The sequence below is a fragment of the Stegastes partitus genome, unplaced genomic scaffold (assembly GCF_000690725.1).
Source record: "Stegastes partitus isolate 25-593 unplaced genomic scaffold, Stegastes_partitus-1.0.2 Scaffold632, whole genome shotgun sequence".
Taxonomy (NCBI): Eukaryota; Metazoa; Chordata; class Actinopteri; family Pomacentridae; genus Stegastes; species Stegastes partitus.
In genome coordinates, this window is record NW_007578363.1 from 308,315 (window position 1) to 319,730 (window position 11,416).

At 43.9% G+C, this 11,416-nt stretch overlaps 1 protein-coding gene across 1 annotated transcript in view; it reads left to right on the forward strand.

The window, feature by feature from the left end:
• ptprt (protein tyrosine phosphatase receptor type T) overlaps nt 1–11,416 on the forward strand; it is a gene marked incomplete at its 5' end in the record, with an annotated part of 345,648 nt that overhangs the window by 270,304 nt on the left and 63,928 nt on the right. Inside the window, 3 exons of the mRNA XM_008289688.1 lie at nt 1,926–2,018; nt 4,282–4,391; nt 10,983–11,070. Of these exons, the coding sequence (XP_008287910.1) occupies nt 1,926–2,018; nt 4,282–4,391; nt 10,983–11,070 (291 nt within the window). The remainder of the gene's footprint in view (nt 1–1,925; nt 2,019–4,281; nt 4,392–10,982; nt 11,071–11,416) is intronic.

Genomic DNA, 11,416 nt, shown 5'->3' on the forward strand with positions numbered 1-11,416 from the left:
GTCGGGTGAAGTCATTGTTGTGTTGTGTGGAGAGGAACCCAACGAATCAGGAGAGCGAAACAACAACGAATCAGCTTTAGCTGTGAGAAACTTCTGGCAGAGCCGGGTACAGGGAGGGCTGGCGTCTGCCTCGACCAGCCGGGGCGAGGTCGAAAGGGAAAAAGAAAAGCATCAGGAAGCGTGTAGACACCTGCAAAGAGGATAAAACTAAGACAATTGTAGCAGAAAAATGCACTGAGATAGACAGAAAGGCCACAAAAAAATGGCGTTCATGCATAACCAGCTGTACGTATGGTAGGAAACACTTGGGCAGCTGTCTGATAGTGAAATAATTGAGCTTCTGGCAACTGAAGTATTGCTGTGTCATCAGATTAGCAAAGATTCTTATCAAAACCGCAAAATTTGACTTCTCTGGAGTCAATCTTCTGCACCTCTCATGTCCAGCTAACCGCCGTGAAAACAAAAAACAGAACGCATCAGCATTCAGACGTGAAACTGCATCGGGAAGAGTTTACAAGACGCCGGCGTAAACTCTCAGCTGAACTATTCTGGGGAGAGACGGCGTGAAGGAGGACAGTGAAGCACAACCCGGTTCTGTTTGAGCGAGCAGACAGTTTGTTTGTCCTGACCTTTCCTCATCCCTGCCTCTCTCTGCTGCTGTCTTTCCTTCACCTTTCCCCTCCTCGTCTGTCTCCTGTCCCATCTCGCTTCTAAACTTCCCTCCTTCCTCCCCCCACGTCGCGCTCGTCTCCTTCCCCATGCCTCCGCCCCCTTCGTTTTCTTTTTCATCTTCATCTCTCGCTGCCTTTTCTCTTCACTTTTCTCTTCTGGTTTGCTACCATTTGTTACCTCCCTTTTTGCTTCCTTCTTCTCTCACACGATCTGTCAGCGATTTAAAAAAAAAAGAAAGAAACACTCATTGAAAGCTCATTAGCTCTACTTGCCTGTTGTTTCATCCCTCCTTCCTTTGTCCTGACCAAACACACCCACACTGCACACATCCGAGCCGGAGCTGCACGGTGACCCGTGTGGCCCGCTCATTCTTCATTCATTAAGGGAAGCCGGTGTTTGGATTGGCATATGGAGAAGCCACTTTAGGCCACTAATGAATCTACAGTCATCATTAACATGCAAATAGCTCTATTAAGAAAACATAGAGTCGGGCGGTTTTGTATTACAACTCGGCGCGTTGAGCCTGTTGGCCGGCTGTCAGAGCAATGAATAAAATTACGTTTTATTTATTAAAAACCCCCCAATGAAAAGATTTAAACTTTCAAAACTCAATAACTCAAATAGTCCATTACCAAAACTAAATAGGCTTCTTCTAACTTGAATGTATTTCCTTATCTCCTCATTCATTTCGTGCTGCGTTTCTCTCTTATCCCTCCTGTTTTTTTTTTTCTCTCAATCAATGTTTTTCCATCCACCTCTTTTTGTAAGCACATTGTAAGAAAATTTAAGAGTTGCTTAGCTTGGCTGAGGCACAAAAGGCACAACCTGTGGAGGAGTGATGGAATGAAACTTCAAACAAGTGGTCCCCATTTGGACTTTCTTCCTCCACCGAACGCTTAAAGAAGCTTTTTTTTGGGGCCAAAATGGTTCAAAACCTCTTTTTTTCGTCTCCTGTCGCAGCTCAGTTTTATCTTTGATGCTACTGTTCTGACGCATAGAAACCATCCACTCGTCCAATCAATCCGTTCGCTCCTTAATTGGAGGAGAGACGTTCCAATTAACTGTCCAAACTGTCACCAATCAGGGCTGATAAGTAGCTCGGTTACCTCATTACTTGTCATCAATAAGGAGATGACAATCTTATCTCCCCCGTGTACATGCGCCGCGTGAATATGAGGATGCAGGTGAGGGGGGGAGGTGTTTTGGAGGTGATGTCCATCGTCATGGTAACGTCTCTCTCTCTTCATTTGCAGACAGCAGCCAGCCGTCGCTCGCCCAGCCCTCCCTGACCCTGCAGAGTTTTCCCTACGGAGGCTGCGAGTCTGTCGAGCTCTCCTACCAGAGCGGTAAGTGCAGCCGATGAGTTGGTCGCTTTGTTGGCAGGCGTCAGTCGGCCGGTTAGGAAGCTGTGTACCCACTCCTTCAATTAGCCAGGCGGTTAGTTAATTAGTTAGGGAAACTAGTAAGGTAGCTGGACAGTGAGTCGGTCAGTTTTTTGGTTACTTAGGTCGCCTGTATTTAAGCCAGATAGTTAGTTAGCTAATTGGATGATTAAGTAGACAGCTGTTCAGTTAGTTGAAACAGCCGGCCTGTGTGGTTTTTAGTTATTTGAGCTTTCATTATGCTCTCCTGCAGATGTTCATACTGCCAGCTGCTGACGTGTAGTTATTGTTGCTATTCGATTCAGTTTTTTTGGTGACTTAGTTCGCCTGTAGTTAAGCCAGACAGTTAATTAGCTAATTGGATGATTAGCTAGGCAGCTATTCAGTTAGCTGAAACAGCCAATTTGTCTGGTTTACACTTATTTAAGCTTTCATTATCCTCCCTTGCAGATGTGCATACCGACAGCTGCAGACATGTAGTTACTTTTACTATTAGGGATGTTTGACAAGGTTTTTTTCCTCCAATATTTAGTACCTGCTCATCCCGAGTCCTAATCCGGTACCAGTTTCTATGATAATATGCACTTCAAATACATTAAAATTACTAAAAATTAATCCAGTGTGTATGCTTGACAAATGAATAGAACTAAAAGCATTCCTGTATCTGCTCCACAAGCCCTAAAAGAATCCTACATGTATGCCAGAACGCATGTTGCAGATTAGCTGTAGTACCTGGTTGCGCCTCCAGGTGGAGACTCTTACAGTTTAACACTGTTGTGACCCAAAGAGGCGACCCCTCAGACTACAGGCGGTTTCCTATTGGCAAGCAGAGACCATTGTAGGAGTTTGGCTAGTAAAAGGGCACCATGACAGCGACATATTTGACACCTAATGTCATTCTACCAGTACCGTTATAACTTAAATAAATGTACACGCTCACCCTTCACAATGAATGTAAACAAAGGACTGGTCTCAGAGTAGAGCCAATGCCAATGATATAGCAACAGCCCAATGCCATTAAGGGCCTCGCCTCCAGTTATTAAGTGGCTCAGAACCATCCCTAGTTAGTATCCTACTTTCCTCATGTGTGGGAGTCTTCTTGGACGACTCCATTCCACACATGTGTGGAAGGTCATATCTATGTATCCCCTGCATGTCCACTAATGCAGACCATGACCACTACTAACCGTGTAGCGTAGTCGCCATGCAGACATAAATTCCAGGCGGCATGCAAATGTCTGTAGAGGGATCGAAGACCCTCATGTATTAACAGATGAGGAAAACCTAACATTGGCTTTAGTCTTCGATGGTCTCACTTCAAGCGACATCATGTGATGCTAAACTAAATTCTGGGTCCATTGCTTCGCTTGCGATGGAAAGAAAAATGTGCTAACTTTGCAAACAGTAGCGCAGGAACCAGCCAATATTGGTGCCAAAACATCAAGTTAATTCGTAAGCACAGACATTTAATGATTTTGCGACAAAGCCGACCTTCTTTTGGTTGTTTGTTAAGCCAAACATACTGTTTATATTAGAATTACCTTATAGTAAGTGTCTATACCAAATTTTAAACTACAGATCTATTCAGAATGTCTCAATAGCTTATGTCACATTAATAAATATAAATAAAAAATGCACATAAAACACGGCCTGTACGGTTTCACAGTTTCAAGATTCTCGAAAAACCACCATTTTCCTTGGTTTGACCCATACTGATAGATCTAAAATCCATCTCCAGGGATGTACAGGTCAACTTTAGATCAAATATTTTTCTTTTTTGTGTGTATTTTAGGTCGCTTTAGGGAAAGCCATCGAATTTCAGGCTAGAAGAATGACGTTTAGGGTGTTTTAACTGCTGTCAAATGTCAAAACGGCTAAAATCTGACCCAAAACAGTATGTAAGGGTTAAATAGTTGGAATAAAAAACAATATATTGGAATGCTAGCTGTGAATTAGTGATAGTTCGCCATGTGGTGAGCGAATAAGCGACAAGAAGTTTGTGGCTTTCTAGATACAAGTTAGTTGTTTGAAAGCGTGGAATCAGAAGTTACGTAGAGGAAAAAGTCACAGTGAATAGGTTCAATCCTTATTTGATTATCTGCAGAAATACATTGTGTAGGAAGATGCTTTGGGGGAAAAAAAAGAGAGAGTTCTTCGCTTGATAAAAGATTTTGCCCGTCTTCCTGTATTGATATGTTCTGTCTTCACAACGATCCCGTTCCTGCAGGTCAGTTCCAGGCCGGCCAGTTTCAACCAGCCATCCGAGTCGCTGACCTCCTCCAACACATCACCCAGATGAAATGTGGACAGGGCTACGGTTTTAAGGAGGAGTACGAGGTGAATGCACACACACACACACACACACACACGGAGGCTTATAATGAGGAATGACAGTAAACAGAAAACATAAATCAATCTTAAGATGGACAACTTTACAAGCAGCTATTAGTGAGAAGGTCAGAGGTGTCCAGCTACACGACCCAGACAATGGGTGTAATCAAGTGTTCCCATGGCCCCGGGATGTACAACTGTTGTTAAAGCAGAATGTGTGAGACTGAAGGATTTTCTTTTATAATTCAAACACGAAGCCACACTGACAAGATGTATCCTCCGCTTCTTGTTATCGGCATGACACAAGGTGCTTCGGCGACCTCCGTGACCTGAGTTTTAGCCGCAGTGCTGCAACATTTCCAAGATTCAAAAGCAATTCTGACTGAAAATGCAGCTTAATTGCAGAGAATATAAACAGTCTTTACAGTAACAAGGGCAAATCTGGAAGTCTCTCACTTCCAGCTGCACGAGTTCGTATTTAGCTGCTAGTTTCGACTGATGTTTCTGTTCCATCAGTTTTAAGATTCAAAATCAAATCAGGTTTATTGTCATGTTGCTGCACGTACAGAGTAGTACAGATGAGAGAGCGTTTCTTCAGGATTATTCAACCAGCGAGTTTTGCAGAATGCACGACTGGGATAAGACACTAAACGTTCGCTGTCGCTGCCTCCTGAAGGGGGCGCTGCGTCCATGCACGCCGCCATTCGTTGAACATGGTGAACCTCTTCAGGTCCTGGTAGGTCTTCACATGATGGTGTGACGATGGTGAAGCTGCAGATGCTGCCCAGAGCTGTCTGTCTGTCTGTCTGCATCCCCTCCAGCTGTCTGTCCGTCTGGGATGCTGTCATGGAGCCATGTTTCTGTTAAAGCAGACACACAGCAGTCCCTCCACTCTCTGAGGGTTTCTCTCAGCAAACGTCCAGCTTGTTGTGGAGGGAGCGGACATTGGAGAGCAGGAGGACGGTCCTGCTGGTCTGGAGGGGCTAGCCTTTAGCCTAGCATGGATCCCGGCTCTCTTCCTCCTCCTTTGTTTACGTTCGTACCGTTTCCTTCTCTCTCGGGTAGCTGCCGGCGTCGTCTCCGATCGGACTCCATGTTGGTGTAGTTCGTCCAAATCACAACCATTCCAGCGCCGTTCACTGTCCTGACGCCCAGCAAAGTCTCCCGGCCGCAAGTTTTGTGGAATGAAAGTCTGGGATAGACAAGACACTCAAAACGTTCGTTGTCTCCCGAAGTGGCCGCTGCGTCAATGCACGCCGCCATCACCACACGAAGTATACAACAGAGAAGTGTTTGAAAAATAAAATAACGCTTGCGTCTCCAGCAGTAAAGCCTGGATGTTAGATTGCTTTACTTTGCAATATTTCCCTGCTCCTGTTGCTACATGTGTGTGAGATCGCGGGATTGGATTCGGTTTTTATGAGAAAGGACGACTTATCAATTATTAAATCTTCACCTCATCAATATTGATGATCAGAAAGGCAAACAGCGTAAATTAAACTTTCTGGCTCTTGTTTCTCTTCTGACTTCTTTCACCAATGACATGTTTTTCTTTCTCCTTGTTCGTTCCTGTGGTGTTTTTCTTCCTCTTTTCCTCCCCAAACCATCGGCTGACCTCTTCGTTCTGCTTTAATCTTCCTTCTGTCCGTTATTCGTGTTTCTTTACTATTTCCATTCTTTCCACTTCCTGTTTGTGTCTCCTTCTCTTCTGTTCCTCCCATCTTCTCTGGCTGTTTTCCATTCAGTCCTCTCTTTTCTACACGAGCTCTTGATTCTTTCATTTGTACCTTCTTCTTCTTCTTCTTCTTCTTCTTCTTCTTCTTCTTCTTCTTCTTCTTCTCCTCTCTGTGCTGGCTGTTTGTTTAGAGCACAGTTTATCACATACAGACGTTTTCAGGATCAGTCTTTGTCGGGGAGGGGAATCATTTTACTCCCAAATCCCCCTCATCCCTTCTCTTTCATTCATTTATTCCTCCGCCGAACCTTTCTTCCTTCATTTACTTTGTCTCTGTCGCCGACAATAAATCTTAGAAAGCGGCGACGGGAGGACTCTGTTTTTTCCTCCGCCCTCCCACGCTCACGCGAATGAATATTTTCTATTACCGACTCGGCGTGCCTGTTGAAAATTGTCCCTCTGTGATACCGTACGTTATATTTTCATTTGCTTCCCGTCATTTTGGTTTAAACCCGCTGATACGTTTCAGGGGAGAGCAAATGTGATTTATTCTCGTATGTCCCTGTGAGAGAGAGAAAGAGGGAAACAGAAAGTGGAGTTTTATTTACAGCGCTGCGAGCCACCACCTGTCACTAACGACGACAGGTACGATCCATACGGCGGAGCCTGCAGGGGGCTGAGGTCGGGATGCTGCGTCCAGGTGGACCGCTGAGCTTGTATGCTGATTGAGTTACAGTCATTTCCAGAGGTTTGCAGATTTTAGGGACACATATGAATCAGCTGCAGCAGTTGCTTTAAAAAAAAAATCAAACCTTTGTGATTGTGGAGGCTTTTTATTCCTATTTTTTCGTCACTGTGGGCTCATTTTTCACTGAAATATAAAATCCTGCATCTTTATGGAAACAGCACGACCACGACTAGACGGAAAGAGAACTTAGGAAGTGTATTATGTGTAGGTTCACACAGGGATGTTATCATAAACCTTGAAAAATGAAAGTTTCTTTAATTAGTATTTTATAGAAAAATGAAGAAACAAGTACCCACAAGTTTTATCAGTAAGATGACTGTCCATACAATAGATATTTTACTGCTTCCATTTTTAATTTGTTTCCTTACTTATATCCTACCTGCTCTGTGTAAACACTGCCTGCAGTTCAGCCCAGTTAAGCTTAAAAAATATTTTTGCCATGTGACTGTTAATCACAGCCCAGTTAGTCATAATGTGACAGTTCTGGTTGGAAATACAGAGTTGTTTGTTTGTCACACTGACCGGTTAGAGGTAAACAGTATATTTTTTGGTGAAGTTTTAAAGGAAACCTGTAGAATAATGTGATGAAACTTAGATTTTGTTGTTTCTAGATAAATAGTTCAAGGATTGTAATCGGCAATAAAGTAGTAACAGCCGATAACGTAATAAATTTGCACTTTAAAAAATGTACAAGGCCAATAACGTAAGAAAAATCCCGAAACGATAATGTAATAGCTTTTGGCAAATAATGTAAGAAGTTATTATGTTATTGGCCGGCTAAAAAATAAAAAATAAAACATTTTTTGCAAATGCAATAACCAGCCAATAACGTAATAAGTTATTATTGGCCAAAAGTTATTATCCGTTCAGGACTTTTATTACGTTTTTGGTCCATTACATTTTAAAAATGGCAAATTTATTACGTTATCGGTGTTACGGCCCAAAGAAGGGACAAACGTATTTACAAAGGGATGCAGGAAACAAAGGTTGGGTCTTTTGAACTGTCATTTTTATTAGTGACTTAGATGATGAAATAATAAAAAAAAAAAAAAAAGAATAAACCCTTAACCACCCCAAAACTAATCAAAGTGGCGACTCACAGGTGGACCCGGCAGGTCGGCCAAACAAAACAAAAGGATGCGGCGCCGGGCCAACCCTATAGAGGACCATCGAAGCCGGTGCCGACACCCGAGCTAAAGGAAGCCCGCAAACTAAGGACGGCCAGTCCCACAAGTAACTCTACCAGTTAACAATAAAACACAATAACTAAAGATGCTCACCTGTAAATACCTAAATATCTACGAAGCCAGTTCCAACAAAAAATAACAATAATGAACTGAGGAAAAGGGTGAAAAACGTGCCCCCAGCACATAACAATCTGCTTCTACAAGGATCACTGGACAGATGAATAGATGCAGATATTTTCTGCTTCTTTCTTAGATAAATGTTGTAATTTTGGCGATTTTTCAAAACAACATTCTTCAAACCTACCAGCAGGTTTTGAGGTTCAGAGGGTTAAAAAGCTGAATCAATGATTGCTCTGTAGGCAGAGGAACAAACGCTGCACGCAAGTCGACATGTCCGCTGTCTTCAGATGTCTTCAGCGTCTAGTCCTGGTGAACAATACTGAGCTAGCTGCAGCCGTTTGATTCGCACGTAGGCTTTCCTCTTCTGTCGATCCGCGTCCTTTAGCCTGCAGCCTTCCAGGGCTTGTAGTAGACTGTATTTGTAGGAGGAATCTAATAAACCCAGGACTTTCTCTTCAGCTCCCTCTGCACATTAAACATACAAAACATGCATTTTCTATGTCTGTCTATGAGGCTTATGTACACAAATGCACGCTGGTGTTTCTTCCGGTCAGATTAGCAGACAGCCGAGCAGACAGCGAGGTGTTTGGCACATGTTACCTCCATGAGCATTTTGACCGAGTGTGTGTGTGTGTGTGTGTGTGTGTGTGTGCAGCCCCATATGCTGTCTTCTTGTCCCTCTCGCTGTGTGCGATATGACCTCCGGTGTTGAAATCCATTAACCCCACTAACACCAACAGCCGCCACACTGTCATCATTTTGCTCCCCGCTGGGATTACACCTTTTTACATTTAAAGCGATATTCCGCCTTGTTTGAAAGCCGGCCAGTTGGACCGGCGAACCGGCCGCCGCGTCCAAACCATTAACGTAATGGAGCCCACACATGACCTCATCGCGGGTAATGCCGGTCAATCGAACTTAATGCGGTTTCCGTGTGATAAACCTGAAGAAAAAATAAAGGCATATGTGGTTTTGTGGAGAGCTGTGATCTATATTTTAAAATGGGAAAATATATATATTTTCCAGTGTCTCCTGTGAGATCAGAAGTTGTTTTTTTTCCTGCAGATATCTGATGTAAAACTTCTTGTAGCGAACACACTCGCTGTGATTCCAACCTTTTTTTTGTAAAATCCTGGTTGTGAGTTTCTAAATAGAATTATTTTATTAAGTTTTACCATTATTGCAGAAAAGCACCCACTCACTGGTACTACACAGACAGTGTGTGTGTGTGTGTGTGTGTGTGTGTGTGTGTGGTCCTCCCACTCCACTCTGTGATTATATAGAATATTAATAATTCCAAACAAGCGATGAAATTCAGATAAGAACAGTTTGATTAAGACTGCCTTGGTTTCTTTTTCTTCAGCTTTCAGCCAACCTACACTTTATGCAAATGCGATGGCGTCGATGTGAACATACGCACGCATGCATAACCCTCCTACAGAAGCCTCTTACTTAATACATCCAGCACAAAACAAAACAAAACCGATTCCAGCCTAGTTTTTTTTTTCATATATGCATGCACAGAGAACATCCTCTCACACACACACACACACACACTTTCGGGCCCATATGCCACTTTAAACGAATCCATTTTCTGCTTGACTGAGCGATAAGTTTAGGTGTCTGTTTTTCTGTCACAATGCGTTTGTTTAGCATGTTGCGTGCGCATGTGTGTGTGTGTGTGTGTGTGTGTATGTAGGTCATATCGCTGTCTGTAAGTGAAAGCTGTTGTCTGGTCTTCTTAAGCTCTTAATGGACTCAAAACGGACTGTTCACTTGTCCCTATAGGGAGAAGTGTGTGTGTGTCGGTGTGTGTGTGCGTCGGTGTGTGTGTGTGTGTGTGTGTGTGTGTGTGTGTGTGTGTGTGACCTCGGTGTGTTGTAAGGGTTGTTCTAAAATAGTTCAGTGTCCATATGGCAACCTTTGAGAGTTGGGGTTTGGTTGCTTAGCACAAGCATGAGAGTGATCTTGCACGCACACACACACACACACACACACACACACACACTTCATACGTGCACACACTGGACTTGCACACGTATGCATGCAGGATTACTGCACATGCACACGCATGTTTTTATAGACAAAAGTGACAACGGATGCACCGCGACGCACGTTTTGTCCTTGCTGTGTTTTGTAAGGCTCGTCACACAGGGCCAGCACCACAGCAGGGAGTCCGGACAATCTGTCTTCTCTCCTCCAACAAAGCAGCGACAGACTCTTTCAGACCAAACCAACAGAACAACTGAACCCAAACTTCCTCCTGTAGCGTTTTTACCTGTGCTGCTTTTTGTTGTTTTACTCCACAGCTCTGTTTCATTCCTGTCAAGTTGCTGGTGGTTGCTTTTTAAAAAATAAATAAATCCCAGTGAGTTAACCAGATTATCTCTGCCAATAAAGTTGGAAAGGGGTCATGTTTTCACCCCTGCCTGTTGGTCTGTTGATGAGCATCCCGGGTTTGGCCGGGATCTGCTGAGCGGCTACCTGGCCAAAGTGACCGACCCGATGGGGATTGGTCGATTCCTGCCATGAAAGTATCCGGCCGTAACTTCTCGCCTAACTTTCTGGACGCCCGAGCAGCATTTTGTGCCTTTTTAGTGGGAGTTTAGTTTCAGCCACGATGCGGTTGCAGCCATAAGGGCTAAAGAGTATGTTCTGCTGCAAACTAGCAGTTTTTTCATTCATATTCATGTTAGTGTTTCAACTTCTGCCAACCCATGTGTCAGCGTACAAGCTCTAGGCATCAGACCATATGTGCATGCATATTTCTGTGTTCATACCTTCAGTATAAAACTCTGTGTGTGTGTGTGTGTGTGTGTGTGTGTGTGTGTGTGTGTGCACATGGATGCGTACATGTGTATGTTCAGGCCCTGGCGGAGGGACAGACTGCGCCCTGGGAAACAGCCAAGAAGGACGAGAACCGCAACAAGAATCGCTATGGCAACATCATCGCTTGTGAGTACTGCAATGACGGGAACCGGTACCTCCGCGGCGCTCCGGGTTTCGGATCGGGTCGGCACGGCTTAGTCTAGGTGACGGACTTCAGCTCCCGTCGGTTTGGTTCAGAGTTGGCGTGAGCCGATGTGTTTTTGGACCGGGTTTTATGTGCAGCGTTTCATTTTTAATGCCTGTTTTTCTCAGATCTTCCTTCTGATTCCAGCTTTGTGGCCACATTTTGCGTATCTTCAGCTGCTCTGTATGCATTTCAAGGAGTAGCCAAAGAGAAAGAACACAGCTGGGTATTGATTGAAATAATGGCTAAAGAGGTTTAAAAGCACCAAAAGTTGTCATCAAATGCTCG